At 38.5% G+C, this 19,624-nt stretch overlaps 3 protein-coding genes and 1 non-coding gene across 4 annotated transcripts; 2 read left to right on the top strand and 2 right to left on the bottom strand.

Moving 5' to 3' along the window:
- Window positions 1-2,108: 2,108 nt before the first annotated feature.
- On the top strand, window positions 2,109-6,300 carry LOC112277656 (OVARIAN TUMOR DOMAIN-containing deubiquitinating enzyme 2). Its single transcript, XM_090248063.1, has 11 exons — window positions 2,109-2,146; window positions 2,263-2,449; window positions 3,752-3,846; window positions 4,192-4,237; window positions 4,324-4,371; window positions 4,508-4,616; window positions 4,892-4,983; window positions 5,194-5,256; window positions 5,451-5,569; window positions 5,888-5,963; window positions 6,091-6,300. The coding sequence occupies exons 1-11, from the start codon at window positions 2,109-2,111 to the stop codon at window positions 6,145-6,147; spliced, it is 930 nt and encodes a 309-aa protein (XP_090104189.1). The 3' UTR covers window positions 6,148-6,300.
- A 599-nt stretch (window positions 6,301-6,899) lies between these two features.
- Window positions 6,900-7,050, top strand: LOC112278189 (U12 minor spliceosomal RNA). Its single transcript, XR_002968617.1, has one exon. It is a non-coding gene; the product is annotated as a U12 minor spliceosomal RNA (small nuclear RNA).
- Window positions 7,051-8,089: 1,039 nt separating this feature from the next.
- LOC112277990 (uncharacterized) lies at window positions 8,090-12,154 on the bottom strand. Its single transcript, XM_024510932.3, has 8 exons — window positions 11,620-12,154; window positions 11,223-11,264; window positions 10,631-10,985; window positions 10,112-10,402; window positions 9,656-9,898; window positions 9,292-9,416; window positions 8,969-9,067; window positions 8,090-8,812 (listed from the first exon to the last, which is right to left on the bottom strand). Exons 2-8 carry the CDS (start codon window positions 11,252-11,254, stop codon window positions 8,398-8,400), a joined length of 1,560 nt encoding a protein of 519 aa, XP_024366700.1. The 5' UTR covers window positions 11,255-11,264; window positions 11,620-12,154; the 3' UTR covers window positions 8,090-8,397.
- Window positions 12,155-14,430: 2,276 nt separating this feature from the next.
- On the bottom strand, window positions 14,431-17,946 carry LOC112277991 (beta-carotene isomerase D27, chloroplastic). The gene is made up of 7 exons (XM_024510933.3): window positions 16,806-17,946; window positions 16,308-16,447; window positions 15,894-15,986; window positions 15,623-15,684; window positions 15,407-15,513; window positions 15,161-15,256; window positions 14,431-14,914 (listed from the first exon to the last, which is right to left on the bottom strand). The coding sequence occupies exons 1-7, from the start codon at window positions 17,035-17,037 to the stop codon at window positions 14,835-14,837; spliced, it is 810 nt and encodes a 269-aa protein (XP_024366701.1). The 5' UTR covers window positions 17,038-17,946; the 3' UTR covers window positions 14,431-14,834.
- Window positions 17,947-19,624: the final 1,678 nt, after the last annotated feature.

Genomic DNA, 19,624 nt, shown 5'->3' with positions numbered 1-19,624 from the left:
AAATTCACTCTTCAACCCAATTACAAGGTGGCTTTAATTAAGAGTTGGTTGTAATTGGCGGTGTGAAGTAAAAATAGCAAGAACAAGAACAAAAAATACAAAACACAAAAACAAGTGAAACAAGTGCAATCAAGCAATCATACACTACAAATCTAATCACAATTTATTCACTGAGTAATCATCCAATAAAAAATAAAAAATAAAATTAAAAAATATATTTTTAGATAGGTAATTTTTTATCTTTTCAAAAATATAAAAAATATATAAATTTTAGTTATTATAAATAAGTTATAAAGGTTTAAAAATAACAAGTAAATAAATAAAAAATTAAGTAAATAATTTTTTCTTCAAGAATAACTTGCTTAAGAGATCAAGAGTTTGAGCCTCACTAAGGCTCACAAGTAGTATATATGGGTCTCTAATAGAGGCCACAAGGCTTTAGTCTTATCCTCCCAACTATCTTCAAGGTGCTACAATCCATGTGGGACTTGTGCACTTTCCTTCTTATAAGGATTACACTAGTTGTTGATCCCAAGGCTTTAGTCTTATCCTCCCAACTATCTTCAAGGTGCTACAATCCATGTGGGACTTGTGCACTTTCCTTCTTATAAGGATTACACTAGTTGTTGATCCTCCTATTTTCTATTAGTAAAACCAATAATTGTGCATTTTTTTTTATTTTACCATGGTGTTTAAAAATACCCAATTAGCCTTGGAACCTTATGTGGCCTTCAAATCTTACTCCATTTCTTCATTATGGCTTCCGAAGTGGTAAAAATTCATTTTTATCAAAGTCTTGGAAATTACTCTAAGAATTCCTAAAGAATTCTAAATAAATTCTAAATAAATTCTATAATATTTTTATAATATTAGAATTAATTTGAAGCTATACTTTCCTACCTTAATAATTTTTTATAGTAATAAAATCAAATTTAATCTACTATAAATCTTGCTTTATATATAAATAACTAAAAAGACATGAAGTTCTTTTTTTATGCTTCTTCTAACTACTAACTAACATTTATAGTTTTTTTATAAGTAATATGTATAGATTGAAGGCCAATTTAAATATTTACTTCAGTAAATAATCCTCAATATTCAATAATAAATAAAAAATACTAAACTAATTAAAATAATTGCCTCCAAGACTTATTAAGACTCCAATTCTACAACTGATATTCTAATTTTCTATTTGTCTAAAGTTTTCTATACTATTCATTATATATTGTGGTTCTAAGCACTCTAAATATATCTTTTTATTCTAAAATAACTCATGAATCAATTTAATAACTCATACTTATCATAGAATCCTATTGACTAAGAATAGAAATATATTGATAGCATAAAGAGAGACAACTTCTACTCCTATACAATGAAGCTAAACAACTAAATTAGTTTGGCCAAATAATTAGGAGAAATGAAAGTGTTGCAATATCTTAAATCAAGAAGTTATAACAATATGCATTGCCAAAAAAAATTCCAAAAAATTTGGCACTTGTGGATCCCTCAAAAAATTGCTTTGATGCATTAACTAAATCTTGTCAACGACTCATTGATCAAAATATGGCAACAACAAGTACACCTTTTACAATTGGCCAATTTCTTTGAAGCATGACTCCTCTATCTCTACACCAAAGTAGGCACTAGACGAATTTGTTTGCCCATTGATATAGTCATTGAACGTTTTAGTCCACGTTTGGCACAATTGTTATGCGACGACCTCTAATGTGAAATTGATGCCCTTATTGAAGTGACAACACTAAGATAAATTATCAAACCCCCTTCCCTAATATACTTGCCTCAAACCACTAGAATTGTTGAAATTACATAACAAGAGATGCGTAGTAGGATGGATACAATGCCTTACACACAATAGGAACTCCTCCAAGTTAAAAGGAAGCAACAAAGAGGGCATTGGACATCACACTCCTATGTAGGCCTCCTTACCCCTTCTTGCTATTAGCAGAATAGGCCAAACCACAGTCATGTTCTTCACAACAAACAACGCAAACAGATCTCAGTTCCATACTTGCAACGGGAAGTAACACGGAGATGTAGATCTTAGGTGATTTTCATAATTACTTTAATCCTGGTGGGGACTTCCAGAAATGGCGGGTGTCGCGGAGACCCGAGTTCGGACCACGATGTGAAATTCTAAGGAAAACGAAACCCACCATGGATGGAGATATGGTGGGCTAGGGCGCCCTGAGTACGGGAGGATCCCCGACAGAATAAAAATTGGTAGCACTGAGTTTTGCTGAGAAATGCTTCTGCCGAAATTGGCGAGGGAGTTGATGAGACCGGGACCGGGAGAGAGAGGAGAGTGATAGGGAGGGAGCCGTTTTTCAAACCCACGGAGCTGGCTGCTCTTTTGGAACGTCATCGCTGTCGATTCACGACAACTTTGTGGAGGAATTTGGTCGGAAGTCCGTTTCTCGTCACCAGACCGGTGAGCTTCCTCACTCACGAACCGTCGTTACTGACATTTGTGGATAACGGTACTGCTTCTTAGCTCGAAGCTTGGCATCCGATTGCGGTGCATGAGTTAGTGTGTCGTCGATCGCCAGTGTTTGTTTTTTACACAAGTGTTTTTTTTATAGTCCTAATCTCGCAATTGAGAGTGAGTTTGTCAGGTTTTCTGAGTGGGTTTCCGGGTGACTGGAACGGAAGTTGCAGTATAAGTTGGGTGTGAGTGTGATTAAGTTATGTGATTAGCGGGGGAGCTTGATTTAGAGTTTGGGTTCAATTTGGGGTGTGGTGTGTGGAGCGCGGGGTGGGAAGTCAATCGCAGAAGCTCATGTGACTTTGAAGAAATTTCTGAATTTGGGTTTCCTGCTTTCGAAGTTGGGTTTGAGTTTCGTATTGGAGGTTGCTGATGAGGCGTGGGACGTGTTTGAGCTTGATTTTGGCTGATGTTAGGACAGCGCGAGTGTGTCGAAGTCAGACAATGCAGGAGTTAGGACTTGAATATGCGTTTAAAAAAATCTGAGAAGTCATTTTAGGGTCGTATTACCTGTGAAACGAGTTGCCAATCTTTGGGATACGTATCTGAATTTTTTGGTGAAGTGTTGCGCAATTTACGTAACCCTCTGTGGACAAGTTATGTGCATATGTTTGTTTGTAACCTACCCTGTCAGAACAATTGTAACGTTTCAATAGTGCTGGAACCCATGTCGCGTCGCTCTAGCGCCCTATGGCTTTAAGGTTTGTGAAAGGTATGAGATATTGAAATTGCAGCAGTCAAGAGCTTCTAAGCTTGGATTGCTGGAGTCCTCCGCAATTTTTTCTTTACATAAACTCGTTTGAAGCTGTGTTTGCTGAATATCGCGCCCATTTTGATGATGCTTGAAGCAGCGTAGATTGTGCTGTGGTAGTAGAGTACGCATGCGAAACTATTCTCAACACGGTAAGAAGTTCTGTGGTTTCATCGTTTGTCAACAAGTTTATTAGGGTAGTACAACCGCATTAGAAAATTAGGAGCATAGCGTTCTTTGACATAGTAAGTGATGGTTAAGAATGACAGAGAATCAATCTTATAAACTTCTGAGAACGAATTCCTCAATTCAACTCCGTATCTCGGTGAAAGGAAGTTTGGAGATGAAATTAACGTTCAGGCGAATTTTGAAAGGCATGTCTGAGAATGTCTATTTTGCCTCTCCGTCTCTGAAAGCTTCGTCTACAATTGCTTATCTCCGTTGCTCATTTCCTTAAATCTTTTCATGCTAAATTGGTCATTTCTGAACTTGTACAGTTTGGTTCTTCAGAGATTCTCGCCATGGCGGACGAGAGCGTCGTTGTGCGAAGAGTTATCCCATCCGACAACAGCTGCCTATTCAATGCTGTTGGGTGAGTCCAATTCTTTCCTTTCATGTACATGAGGAGGTGCCCTGTCAGTACTTCTCATTCTATCTTCAGGTCTACGTCCCGAATACGGACATTTTGCTGGCTAACTTACTAACGGTCGAGGTTGAGACTTTCCTCCCAGTTGGCATGTATTTTTTGGATTGACTTGTAGGTCCGAGCAAAGAATCATGCTCTAAACGGGCGAGTTTAATAGCTAATTGCATTTGAATGTGTGGATTTATGTCGCGTTACTGAATCTGTGCATGGCATCGTCCTGGATATACTCGAAGTTTAGAATATCCATGGGGTTTCCAAGGTTGAGAAGGATAAGTTGTGTTGTGATGGCAGGTACGTCATGGACAAGGACAAACACAAAGCAAAGGAGCTGCGGCAGGTAAGAATTGGTCCAAGTCCTCAAGAAAAATTAGGTTAACACAAGACGTTATGCTAGCATAACATTGAAGTCGCCATCTGTGGCAGTTGCTTACGGAAGCGAAAATTTTCAAGGTTTTACAAGGGAGACAGGAAGTAAGAAAACTTGTCTGCAGGCATAATAGACGCAAATTCATTAAGCATCAGATACAGGGATTGGAATGGCTGTTTGGCAATTTTGACTCTGGGAGGAATGTGACGTTTCTTTGCATGGCTGGGATTGTCGTGGAAGGTTATTGCAGCCACTGTGTTGAGCGATCCGACAACGTATTCTGAAGCGATTCTAGGCAAACCCAACCAAGAGTATGTTGAGTGGATCTCTAACCCAGACAAGTGGGGAGGTAATTTTTGAATTTTCTAAACTTGTAGGTGATGCAGTTGAGCACATGCATAGGGCTGTTCGTTAAAATTGTCAGGAAACGTTTTACTTGAAAACACAACCCTGCCCACAAATGAAGGCAACAATTCACTTTTGTTGTCGGTAGTGATATTACATCTGTTGTATCCTGAGCATTGTGAATCATTTGACCACGATAATTGTCTGCTGTTAGTTAGCCTCCTTACTAAATCATTAGGGAGTCATATTGAATCTCATAGCGGTGTGAGCTTTTTCCAGGTGCAATAGAGCTTGCGATTCTCAGTGATCATTATGGTCGTGAAATCGCAGCTTATGACATCCAAACCAAACGGTGTGATTTGTACGGCCAGGTAAGAGGTGTATGTGACGGATATGGTGGCTTAGACTGTTCATGTATAGTGCTTTATTGATATTGTTAGTATTTAATTACCAATAGAGGTCGCTAGTTGGGTTATATTTTTTCACGCTAGAGGCAGAAATTTCTTCATCGCTGTCTGATTTCTTAATGTTATGATTCATCAAAGGATTTAGTATAAAGCGTTTTTAGTTGTGTGGATCAGGGAAAAGGCTATATCGAACGGGTGATGCTGCTATATGATGGTTTGCACTATGATGCTCTAGGTGTAAGATTTCTTAGCATGAGGCTTGTTCACCAAGCCCACTTGAAGTGTTTCATTTAATTAAACTACAGAATGCCGTTCCTTTTTTTGTTTTTGTTTTTGTTAGTTTTTCTCTCCTCTGAATTACTGTGAAATACTATGTAAGATTTACACTTTCTTGTTGATATTATGTTGATGGTGGCGGTTGTTGGATGTAGTTGGCACCGTTTCCAGGTGCACCTGAGGAAGTTGATCAGACTATCTTTTCGGTAGATAAGAATGGCAATATTGGCAGTGCTTCGCGTTTGGCTGAAAGGGTGGTAGAAGAAGCTCATAGGTATGGTTCTTATCATGTGTATGCCACGTTATATTGGCAGTACGTCTCTTCACAGACAGCATTTGGAAATTGTGCCTGATTGTATCTCTTAGTAATTGCGTATAATAACCTGATTAGGAACTTCAGTCTGTTTCTCAAAAGCTAACATCAGTGATCTCGTTGGCACCAAAACATGAAGGGAATGGATGATTTGTAGAAAAAGTAATGATTTCATATTTCTGGTTGTTTTGTTCCGTAGTACTTTGTAAATACAGAGCGTCCTATCTTCACCAGGGTTACAATAATATGAATTTTTATTGCTCTCCTTATGACGTTCAGGGCACGCAAGTTTACTGATACAGGGAACTTTACTTTACGGTGTGGCGTGTGTCAAAAAGGAGCGGTTGGTCAAGCGGTAAGTTCAAATAAACTATTGTGCTTATAATAGTTATATGTAGACACAGTTTGGTTCGTTTCACGCCACCACGATGAACACTTTGCTTGAATATGACGGAATACCTGAATTTGATTGGGTTATGCAGGAAGCAGTGGAGCATGCAAAAGCCACTGGCCATACCAACTTCCAAGAGTACAGCTAGACGGCAGCTTCTATCTAGCATTTTCTTTAGCTTTAAGGATGGAGAACGGCCAAAATGATACCGTCTCGGCAGTTGTGTATACCAATTCTTGAAGAAATGAACAATTTGAATGTTGCGTGTTTATCCTTTAATTAAGCTTGAGCTTTCCATGTTTCTCTGCGTCGTTGCCTCTCAGGGCAGTCCTTTCCCAGTTGCGCCACAGCAATTTGGGTTCTGAGTAATCTTCAAGGAATTTCTTTAGTTGAAGCGAGTCGGATCCACACTCAGACTTGCCAAATTGCAACGATAAACCTTGGGTTACACCAAGCTTAAAAAATCTTCCGCAGTAGAGTCCCTGGTTGACCAACGTGTTGGACATTTTCGAACTTAAAGAATTTGCGTTAAACTTGTGCCCTGTGGTGATAATCTTCACATCTTTCACAATCTCAGAGTAGCATCGAATCACAACGATGCCCATTGGTAGATGCAAAGCACTTCCCCTTCCACGATTTGTTTCCTGAATACTCACCTCGATGTGGATGCTGCTATACATAGATCGAAAAATTGGGTTTCCAAGACGGAACCGTGTGCACACACGTCCGCCGAATCCGTCGCGAAAGCGTCGAAGCTGCCTCGCTGGATTCACAATCGACGTAACGTCGAAACTTCCATTCTAGAAGCTCAAAGTCTTCGAAATGATTTGTTAAACCATAGCGTTTGAGAAGGTTGCATCACACAGAAAGTATAAGAACGACGAAGTTCGACACTGCCGCTTGCCTTAAACTAATGAGTAAGGAAAACAATGCGAGTGGTCGATGCCATTCGCAGCACTCCTAGAGTGCGACTCTAATTTTTAGGGGGCGATAGGCTAGCCAGGCGGTGACGCTGCTTACTTCGCAGAACTCGCCTGCGCAGGCCTCCTTCCACCCACCCAACGCAAACCCTAACCAGGAATTCCAGTGCTCATTACACTTGTTCAATACCATTACAACGATTCCTCCACATGTAAAAAAAACATCAATGTTCCATGGCCAGGGGCATTATTCCTTTGCAACAATCCTTGGGAAGACGACACAGTTCAATAAATTAGGTTTAGGTTAGGGTTAACAATTAAAAACCTGTATTTCTCATATGTATTTAAAGTTTGTCGTTATCTGTTAATTTGCATTATCTATATATATATATATATACATATATATATATATATATATAAATTATAGGGTTGATTAGTTAATTGATATAGTTACTATATTTAACATGCATGTGAAAATTACACTTCTCAAAAAATTACATCAAAGGTTGTTTTGAGAAGGATATTGTGATTTGTTTATGAATCTTAATGAATAAATATTAAAACCCATTGTTCTTCCTATTTTCTATAAACATTAAGTGATTTATTTATTTATTTATTTATTTTATTATAATAAGACTTAAAATTTAATTACTACAAATACTTTAAATGAATATAAGCTTTATACTTAAATCCCATCATTGTTATTTAACCATAGAGATCACTTAACATTGTTGGGTAAGATTGAAAAGGTAATTTATTACTATCATCATCATTATTATTATTTTTTAAAGCATTATTTTTATATAAAAAAAGAAACATGTGTTTTGAAACTAGGTTTTGTTTCTATTAATTTAGGTCATGTTTTTTTTGACTATTTTTTTAATTCTTTCAATTCTAACGTGTAAATCTTCAGATCCAGTTAATTATATTGACTTCCAACAAATATCTCTTATCTTAAGCAAAATTAACTTGCATTTATAGAATCTCATTAGCACTATATCGTTATTTGGTTTTACTCTAAATCACTGTAAATATATACAACAATAAAACATTTCATGCTGTTTTTTGAGGATTAGACTTAAATAAACCCATCCACAATTCTTCAGTGAAGTGAAATCAAACCTACTGACCTCGATTTTAGCCTACCCATTGTGACATTCATTTGCATAATGACATCAAGCACAGCTTTTATTTCCTGAAATATCTCAAAACCAATTAGGTCTTGACAATACCATATTTGCACCATCAAAATCCAATAATATATATTCAGTTGACACTAAAGCTCGTTAATCTGACCTACTAAAGCCGTGGTTCACCTTGCAGATTAGAAATGTTTCGAATCATTTGGTAAGTCAATCTCATAAGCTATCACCAGGTGGGTATCTGCGGTGAATAATATATAGCTGAGTCCTCTAAAAACTGAGACTCTAACAGCTAAAGTGATGTGTATAATAATTTGCAAGATAGCCAAATTCAACTTAAGGCAAACTGCCGAAGTATTCTAGTACTTCCTGTTTCTGTTCACTAGTTTGACAAGCATCCATAAGGGCAGCTCTTGACCTTTGATCAGCTGGGCAGCCAGAATCCAGCATTTTCTTAAACCAGGACAGTGCACTCTCGAAGTCTTCCTGCTGGCCGAATGTCCGTACCAACAAGGTGAAGATTGTTGAATTCGGCTTAATGCCTGCCTTCTGTAGATCCTCGAAGGTTTGGAGCATTGCATTGATATCATGCACACTTGTGTAGCCTTGCATAAGCGTTCCATACGTTACTACATTGGGTTCTAAACCAGCCTGTTTCATCCTTTTCAGCAATCGCTCTGCTTTTTTCATGTTTCCAGTGTTGGCATAAGCAGCCAACAATGTTGTATACGAACGTATATCGGGGCGGCACCTGCGTAACAGCATGGTGTTGGCACTATGAGAACTTTCAACATGATGAGCCTGACAAGAAGATGAAATCTTACAATAGATGCACTTCAAGTTGAACCATTGTCTAGTCTGGGGATGTTTTGCATAAAAAAGAGGCAGTGACCGAGAAGCTTAGTACCTATCTTGTCCCATACTCTTAAAAAGGCTCTCTGCTCCTTCAACTTCTTTGCATTTTGCGTATGCATCTAAGAGAGTATTGTATGCTATTCTTGAGGGTCTGCACAGAACAGGTGTAAACAGTTGGAATTTGAGCTATCATCGGCCGAACAAAACCATACAGATTCATATCTAACCTAATTTCACAACTGTGGCCTTGCTCAATACCGTAGGTACACTTTTCAAAACCAAAAAGACAACGAGGTCAAATAAATGCAAACGTGGTTGCAATGGCAAAGCATCCCTGTCAGACACGGCGAGGTGTATAGCGACTAAATACTTTACCTTAAACCAGATGCAACCATTTCACGAAATACAACATGCGCTTCTTCAACTCGCCGTGCCTTGGAATAGGCATTGATCAATCCAGTATACGTTATGACATCTGGTTTGATTTTGGCAGCTTGCATCTGAGAGCAGGGCCAAAGCGACCTGTCAGATATTACATGATCCCTTTATCAACTTCCCATTCAGGAAGATCTACATTCCTCTGTGATGAAAATACTTCACTTTGGCTTAACCCTGAAATGGAACATTTGTTCGAGTAGATACGCAAACGTGACCAACCGACAGAGATCAAAACAAGCTAAAAAGGCCCGAAAATAATAAAAATAAAAATGGGAGGTATGGAGAATATGGTAAACTATACATGTCGCAAACAAGCCTCAGCATCTGCAACAGTCTTTTGGAAAGCCATCAAACTGTTGAATGTAACTACTGTCATAGGAACACCTGCACCCTTCATCTGTCGAAAAAGAGCCTGTTGCTCTGAAAATTTCCCGGCCTTTCCATAAGTGTGCAACATAAGATTATACAAGCGAGCGTCTGGTTTTGCCTCAGCACTCTCATCCAAACATTTGAATATCCTCTCCGCATCGTTGAAGCGCTCCGCCTGGCATTCCTCAAGCATTTAAGAAATTCAGTGAATAGGATGTGGCAAGTAGTTGTGTAAGAATGTTAAGCAAGATCATTCACTATATACACAGCACATAAGTGCACCGGAGATTTGTGCTACGAATAGTACGATACGCACCGCACATTGCTGTGTGAACTGCAATTTAATTTCATGAAAACTGTCACTGTCTTGATATAAGGTGAGAAGTACCTTGCACAGCGCATTAATGTAAACTTGATAAGTGACCTCTGTAGGTGCAGGGCCCGTTTTCAGCATTTCTTGATAGATTGATTCAGCCCGGACAAAATTACCAGTCCGTGCATGGGCTTCAAGAAGCGACGTAAAGCATGCTACATTTGGTTCCAATCCTACCTCACGCATCTCCGTGAAACTTAATTCAGCAATTCCCGGTTGGCCCAACTTTCCATAAGCGGCAATCATCAGATTAAAATCATGAATACCAAAATTCCACCAATCCTGCTGCTTCAGCCAAAGCAAAACCTGGGCATACATATTCCAGGTGATGGCATCAGTTTTTGAGATTTTCTAACCAACAGCACGTTACAAGCAGCAAAAGTTATGAATCGCCACATTCTAAAGCCTTCAACCTTGGTGTGCCAAGGCCAACCAGATCACTGCAACAGAACAAGGCACTCAGGAGAGTCAATTTACAACCAGAGACTTAAATGATTCTACGGCAGTTGCCAAACATAAGAGTGTAAACCGCACCTCTAGAACCATAGTCCACTTGTTGAGCTGTCGTAATCTAATAAGCGTTCCTAGAACATCACCCTTTGAGACCTTTCCATCTTCTTTTCGACTACTTAAAACTCCAACTGCTGAGCCTGAAACTTCGATCTCCCTCATCATTTTCTCCCATTTCAATTGTTTCCTAGCTACCCTAGACGATGTCTCTCCCAAACCCTGCTGCTTCTTCGTTTCTGGAACAATGCCAGCCACCGCATGCGTAATGACCTGCAAAGACTGCCTTGGTGGGGCAATCATATGAAGCAATACAGAGGAATGCTTCAGAGAACTCCTGTTTAGGGATTTACTTATCTCTACTGGCTGACATCCATCCAGCCTGCATTAAAGCAAATAAATGGATTAGTGAATAAATAATGAGATTTCAGTGAAACACTAATCAAGGAACTTTGAGGTTCAACTTTAAACCCCTACTAATTTCCTCCATTTGGCAAAGGCTTTAGAATAAGACACACTTGGCCACACAGCCCCTCAGAAGAAAAACAGAAAAAAAGAAGGGAGAGCGAGAGAGGAACAGGAACTGAAGCAGAAGCGGAGGTGCGGGGGGCGCGCATACCTCCCTTGCAGACTCATATGTAAGACAGCCATGACCACGAACCTGCAGAAGACAAAACATCGATTAAGAAATGCGCATTAGACGGTGCCCTGTGCAATTAAACCCTGAGCATGCTTAAACCCTGTAACCCAACCCTCGTGTTTTCACCTACACGTTGAGGTTTGAGTTCGAAAATACGAAATTCCACCAAGAATCCTTCACATGTTCAGAAGATAAAACCTACTGGAAGTTTTCCGACCATGAATAAATCACATCTTGACACGATTAACAGCGCTCTCTCGTCCAATAGTGAATCTCAATTGGCCTGTGAGGGAGCCCCAAATGGAGCAGTTCTTCTCAAAAAGCAAGTCTCGTATAAGAAACACGAAGCATTGACTAGAAGATAAGGGATAAAGACCTTGCAGGTAGGCAGCAACGCAAACCAGGGTCTTCAAAAAATTATCAATGGAGCAGAAGCTCGTCGCAATAGTCCACTCGCTTACGCATGATAATTCCCACCACGCAGATAGCAAGCGTCGGCTATCAATTACAACTAACTCAATAAATTCCCAACCCACTCCTCCAAAAATCTCAATCCCACTTCGAAAAACCAACCCAAAAACTTGAAATTAAAAAAATAAATAAACCAAAGTTCACCCCTGCAAACAAACGCTGTTTCGAACCTCCTCTATCGTGACGTAAACTCAGAAAATCTCACGTCCACCGCACAATGCCAATGACGAGCAAGAGCAACAGATTCCCGCAACGGAATTGCCGCTGCTCTTGCGTCGCGCGGTGAGTCCTACGCAACTGTAAAACCGTGGGTTTGATTAGATGAGGAGGGAAAATGGGAGCTCGTGAAGTCGAGGGTGAATGGGATTGACTCAAAGACGGGGAGATGGTCTTCGGATTACAACGCCACACGACGAAGACGAAGACGATGAAGAAGAAGCAAAAGCTAAAGTGAGCGAAACCCAAAACCAAACAAAACACGTAGTCCCGAGAGGATAAGAGAGACGATGTTCTCATGTCCCCCTTGAGCGTTCTTTTCATGTTCCCCTGTGTTCCCTTCGTTCCCCCATCCATTACTCCGGCAGCATATATCTTGTCCCCCCCCCCCCCCTCCTTTCGCCTTTTACCCTGAATCCTAATCCTGTCTGTTTTGCTTCATGCTTTGTTGTCTTAGGAGCAAGTTTCTTGACCCAAATGCTGAGCTTCATGCGTTTGTTTGTTTGTTTGTTCGTCTTTTGACACTAAACAAGGCTTATCTAATGTTTTAGATTAATTGAAAAGAGTGGCTTCTTAGATTTTCATTCCCTTGGAGAAGGGTGGAAACAAGTATATACAATATAAATAACAATGTTGTCATGAATTATTATTATCATTATTATTTTAATTAGCTATTAATTTATAATATTATTCATGGATGGCCAAAATTATAGTAGGGATACAAGTTGGAATGAGTTTTTGAATGTTAAAGAGAAAGAATATGCAATTTGAGAGGAATAAGAGAAAGTGTTACTTTTTCATGGTTAGCTCTTCTATTCTCTAGAAATTTTGGTTAACAAATATTTGTGCCCTTAATTTTTACTAGAATTTGTATGAGTTGATGTATATTGTCAATTGACATGTATTCATGCTCTTTTTTTTTTCTCTCTCAATTCTAACTCTTGGATATGATTATAAAATTTCTTATTTCAACAATACATCAATATTATTAAATCTTTGGTGTTTGTGTTCTTGAGTCTCTTGTTGGTGTTGTTGTATACATTTGAAGTGATTCTTGTCTTGTATTAGCACAACTCTTATGTGACTAGTTATTATTATTATTATTATTATTATTGCATCTCTAAGCTTGTAGATTTTGTGATTTTGTGATTTTGTGATTTTTTTTTTTTTTCTTCTTTTGGTGGCTCTTAGTGGTAAGTTTTATCTAATTCTTTAATCCCTAGCTATATAAAATTGACATAAAATAGGAAGGTTGTTATACTTTGTACCAAATGATTTTAATTTTTTTTAGAGTTGTAATGCTATGAAAGAGCATTAATATTTTTTTTGTTATTTTCTAAATCTTTTTTTAATATCTCTTATAAATAAGCTATCATCTAAAAGATAATTTTTTAAAAAAATTTATCTAGAAGTTTCTTTAATAAGATTCAAGTTGATATTATCATTGTTTAAATATTACTTTTAAATTTTAGTTTACACAATGCTTTGGGATCAAAATGAGGGTGCCAAGGATAAAGTGTGCAAATGCCAAAATAGATCCTAAATGGAGATTGTATTGATATGTTCTTTATGGTAACTTTTGATTTTGTTTCTAAATTAAAAAAATCTTGCTTATATTATTGCCTATTGCAATTGGTTCTTATATCAATTGTTCAAATTGACTTGGCCAAGAAGAAAAAATTTCTATGAAGAGTTTCTTCTTAATAATATATACTATCACTACATATTTCTCTAGAAAAACTATTTTTACTCTTATAACCTACTTATAAACTTCAATTACATGTACAAGAAGCTATCACAATTACAAGCAAAATTAGAAAAGATACTCTTGCTAAGAATTCATTTGATTAGATGAGGATATCTAACTTATTTTAAAAAAAAATCTATTGTGACTTATGATTTTCTCAAATTTATCAAAGAACTTGATATTTTACAAAATAGAGTAAAATCTTTTACTTTAAGATTGTTGCCACTCCTATTTGCTACTCCCATTTGTACTTTCTCTAACATGTACAAGTGCACACCAAATAAAATTTCATATATATATATTTTTTTTTTGAGACAACTGTTCACTATCCACTAATCACATATCTTTTTCTCACTATGATTCCCATATGTTTTCCAACTCATGAGACTAGCCCACAACTTCTTGGTGTAGTTTCTGTTATGCTATTACTCACACCATGCAAATACAAAAGACAAGTTTGTTGTTAGGCATCTAATCCAATCATACCTCAAGTATTTGTTCACATCTATTACTGGAAGTACAAATATTCTCATTATTTAATTGGTGTTTGTGATTTGAATCAGTTTTAAGAGATATTCTAGAGGCAACTTAGGATCCATAGTCATTTCTCTAGTGAAGTGAGTACATAAATAATTACCGTCATGTTCTGCCTTTTTGGGTCTTTCATATACGATTTGATGAGTTAGATATCATTGCCGTGAACACAAGGGACTTTGTAGCTTCATACATTGGATTCGACCTCCCACTAACATACATCGTGAAGCCTTTCTCAATAGTCTTTTCTCTTCAGGTGTACGCATTAAGAAGTACATGTAGAGGATGTCCAGAGCTCAAAGCCTCATGTGGTCGAATGCAAATGTGTGAGAGACGCCGTTGTCATGATAAGGATTCTATTTGCTAGAAGATTTGAATAGTAACTAGCCTTGTTCCAAAGCTCGTCATTCGTGGAACTTGTCACTGCTTTTGAGATCAAATGTATGTGTATATTTTTAGTCAGAAAATCAACATTAATCTACAAAGGATGTCGGAGCTACCAGCTAGCTGAAGAGCGCAGCAGACGTTTCCTCTTATACAGATGTGAATTGCTCCACAATTGATCATATTCTCTACCATGATTCCTTGATGAAGACTTCTGTTGCCCAGCTGCTCAACAAACTCTAAGCTTCAGTGAGTGAAATCTCTTGTGCGACTTGTTGTAGCTTCGGACATGCAGTCGACTGTGGTGGAGCAATTGAACCTGAGATTTCAATCCAATCACGAATGTGTTTCAGCAACAAAAGTTCTACCAGTGCAGGCTGACAAGCTCGTTAAATCCATACACAACTGTACCAAAACTTGCATTAAGAGGTAATATTTTCTGAGAAAATTCTACATTTCAACGCTAGTCAAACTATATATAAAACTAAAATGACGATGGGAGCTGCTGCTCAGAAATGAATCTAATTAATATTTTATCGGAGGGTAGACAAGAGCGAGGACATACACATATTCAAAAAACACGGTTGCTTAAGCGCAGGGTCTTCTTCTATGGGAGGCGGACTCTGTCCATAGAACATTTCACAGCTCATATCTTCAAAATCTGCACAGTAAAGAATTGGGATTGTCGTCAACGTACACATAGCATTCTTGTGAGACGGATCAGTCAGACTCAACACAGAACTAACAATAGGGCAGCTAAAAAACCAATGACCCAGCGTTTTAAAGTCCTGCTGTGAAGTCAAGCACTCACTGGGTGTCATAGTAAGTGGAAGACCGAATTCATTGGTGAAGAAATCCTGGGTCGGGATTTTGCACATATTGACGCACATCCCGACGCATCCACTATTTTCTAGGTATCTGTTCTCATCCGCAGCTATTGTGTCATTAGTACCACCTCTACAACACTTGACAGATTCAAGATAAGCAGAATAGAGGGAAAACAAGAGTGGAAAAAAATGGCAAGTACCTGCACTTAGTGATTTTTACGCCACTCATTTGCTTCACTCCATTTACCTCGATCTCCATCAACTGCAATGCCGTCCCATCACAGCAGATGAGAAATGCACATCTACGTGCATGTTCTTTTTCTTCAGTCATGTCCAGATGTACTAACTAGAAAGAAATGACGACCGCAGTTACACTTTAGGCCCCTTCGCGAAATAAGCGACATAAAAATCTAATGAACAAGTGACACTGCATTTTTGCTTCTAAGATGCTAGGTTGTGTTATTGACTTACCTCAGCTGGCCCAACAAGCCATTGGAAGAAGGGCACTGTGACAGCGGCATTGAACTCTGCCGACCACTTTGTGGGTGGAAACAACTTTCTGAACTGCGAACATTGAAAGAGAAGCGTGAAGACGTATAACAAATAAAATTGGGAAGACGCACGTCATCAATATGTAGGAGCTTGGAGCACAAACTCCACAGAAAATTCCGTTATTTTAATTTTTAATACAGAAAATACCAAGACTTACATATTTTCTGTGAGTATGACATCATAACTCAGAAACGCAGCAATACGCTTGAGAAGCTCAGAGAAATAGGGTAAAATATATTTCTGTACATAGCACCCTGCTTCTGACCCACAATCCGTGAAGTATTTTGATGCAAACATGTGCGTCCTATCGAAATAAATGGTGACTAGAGGTACCTGTGCTGGCGCTCCAGGAGGAAGAAGCGAGAGAAGAACGTCACGGACAACTGCTCTCTGTTCAACTGCTGTTCTTCCCTGCATTATTTTCTTTGAAACATCCACAAATCCCTCGTAACCTTGCATCTTCGAGGTCTTACCTGTTAAGCACACATCTACATGAGCACCGGACACCAGCTACTACGCCGCCATGTGCTATCCAACAAATTGACCTCAAATACGCCGACAAGCCCAGTTGGTGTATCTCACAAAGAGCGAAGACTGTAGTGATAGCAACATTCGGGAATATTCCATTCCTGAATAAATTGTGTACAGAAGACTTCTACACTGATATTTGAAATGAGTACAATCGAAGGCGTCAAGATTGCGAAAGATAGTCTTGGATCAGTGAATTTCACTCAAGCAACAAGGTCTGCATCCTTGTGATGAGAGGAAACTACATAAAGAGACCGACGCAAAATGCCATGAGAATTACAAGTCTTCGGGACATGAAAGTACCTAAGTTCGCTTCCATTTTTCGGCGAAATAGGGCAATGAAAGCTTTGTCCAGAATATTGTCGTTGTAGCGCGTGATTTGACCAAAGGGCGCCGGTTTTCCAGAAGGCTCAGCAACTCCACACCGCACCCTATGTGGTCGGGAATCCCTCGCCAGGAAATGCTCATGATTGCGGGAGCTTTTCAAACTTGAGCAAGCACCCTCCCACGGTGCTCTTACAGAAACAGAGTGCATCCTGATCAACCGTGACGGAGCTCGAACAAATATGCTAAAAGCTAGCAAAACCTTAGAGAATTGAGCAGATGACTGGTGGAACGATAGGACTCAATCGAATGCCAATGCTCTCAAAAGAGCACTATCACTCCAGACCAGCTACTGGTTAGTGGAATTCACTTGTTAGTCTCCTTAGCAAACCGACTCACAGACTCCGAACGGAATGTAAGAATCAGTAGCATCCTTGAAGCTGCGGTCTATTTACGGTGGGAATCACTAGTAGCGCATTACATCACAAAATCACGCAGTCACTCATTTCTGATCGAGTTACAACACATCAATGCCGAGGGCTGCTGACGGAAACACAACAGCCGAAGGGAACACGCACGAAAAGCCACCACAGGAGGGGACGAGATTCACCCCGGCAACGACAAACCAACTCGGATCAACAGGCCAAAACTCGGCCAAGTCACGGAAGGGAGCACCGCAGCGATTCCAAGGACCAGGAACCGCTTCATCCAATGGAGAGAGATAGTCAACACACGCCCGGAGACGCTTTCACAACACACACACACACATGTCCGCGACAGAAGCTAAACGTGGATGCGCGGGCGGGCAGATTAACGACAGCCACTCGAAGGTATCTTTGGATGGCATCGCGTGCCATCGCCAGATTTCGCATATTCTCGCATTCTTTCATATCAACCCCTCGTTAAATCATTCGCTCATTCATATCCGGGGTTCCCCGCATACAATCCAGGATTGATTTGCGGCGAATCTCGACTTCAACCAAATCACCTCGAAAACACACACACACACTCACACTCAAACAATCGCTTAGAATCGATTTCGATCCCCATGTTTCTGCATCGTCCCGTGCATCGATCGATCGATCGCACTGTAGGGTTTTCAGAAATTGTGCGAGTTGTATGCCTTCGAATGAGGCAATGCCGGGATTAATTGTATACATTCTTGCCAAATTTGCTGCCCCTTGGGTCTGGAATCTGTTGCTGGATTTCGGTGCTTGGAGAAAATGAATGTATTTTTAGTGGATGAATCTTTCTAGTTTATAAACTTAGCATTTGGGTGCAATTATTTATTGATGGGTTTTTATCTTCTACTTTTTATCTTCTACTTTCTATTCTCAAAGTGTGGAGGATAATTAGTTAAGGAGCAATTTTGTTTTTTCTTTTGCCAAAATGTTATCTTAAGGATGATGATTTGTATTCATTTATTAGACAGAGGTTTTATGATGCATGTGTCAAAGTTATTGAGAGCATTAAATATAACTAGCGCTTTCCATAATATTTACTATAGTTTATAATAAATACTATAGCTACAATGTTTGGAATGTAGTGAGGAGAAACTATTTATCTTCTTCTATTTTTTTTGTATGTAAGAGATAACTACATTAATACATAGAAAAGAAACTTTTTTTCCTTCTATATACTCTCTTGTGTATGTATGCATATTACTTCCAGCTACTCTTGTGTCTCTCCAAACATTCTCAATATATTATCAGTAGGATTGTTCTTGTGTACTAGTCTTGGTTCTTAAAAACTTGTGTACATTTTGTCCTTTGCCTCCTTGTCATTTTTTTTTACATTGTATTGATTTGTATTCTACACCTTACTTGTTGTATCCCATGTCTTGCGTGCCTTCACAACCCTACTACACATCATGGGTATACATAAATATTTTAGTAAATAACTATATGATTAAGTAGAAGTAGATAAAAATAGATAAAAGTAAGTTAATTTCATAATACCTGCAAGAGAAGCTTCTTAAAAGCTTCATAGATGCTACTTTGACTTTACATGTGTTTGTAGTTGATTGATAGATTAGAAACTTGGTTAACAAGTTAATCACATATTGATAACTTGAAGAATAAGCTAACTATGTGGCACATATAGAAAACTTGCCTTATAAGTTAAGATATGTATCTTGTAAAGTCAATACGTTTTGGAGGTCCTATAGGACATTGCCACATAGTTTCTAGTTAAGAGTATATATGGAGGCAAGAATGAAGCCTTCTTCATTCTTATCAATGCCTTTCTAGTCCTTAGTTTTGTTTCTAGATTTTCTAATTTTTTTATTTTTGGCAATAGCCATTATAGTTTAATATTATATCATCTTTGAGTGACTTTCTAGTTCTTTTTAGTATCACAAGAGTGTATTAAGGATTTCTTTCTCTAAGATTCATATCCTTGACAGTTTGACAAGAGTGCTAACTTACTGTTTCTATCTTGTTCAAAAAGTGAGTGGATTACCCTATTTCTATTGTTGTATTTTGAAGGTTGTGGACTATCTACCTTTAAACAAGCAATCTTTTTTTTTAATACTAATCTTTTCCTTAAAGAGAGTGAATTACCCCTCTTTGTGAAAATTTTCATTTGATATTAGAGGTTGCGGATTATCCTCCTCTAATTTAATTTTTTGAACTTATTTGAGTTGTCTATCAAAGAAAAGATTATGGATGCTACTCTCAACAAAAGTAAGAATAGATTTGCAACTATTGTAGATCTTCATGAACTTGTCAACACTTTAAGAATAGGAATCTCATGTATTTCCAATGTGAATCATGGAGGTACTATTTTTAAGCCTATGG

The sequence above is a fragment of the Physcomitrium patens genome, chromosome 26, assembly GCF_059467195.1.
Source record: "Physcomitrium patens ecotype Gransden chromosome 26, ASM5946719v1, whole genome shotgun sequence".
NCBI lineage: Eukaryota > Viridiplantae > Streptophyta > Bryopsida > Funariales > Funariaceae > Physcomitrium > Physcomitrium patens.
This window is presented reverse-complemented; position numbering and strand designations above follow the sequence as displayed.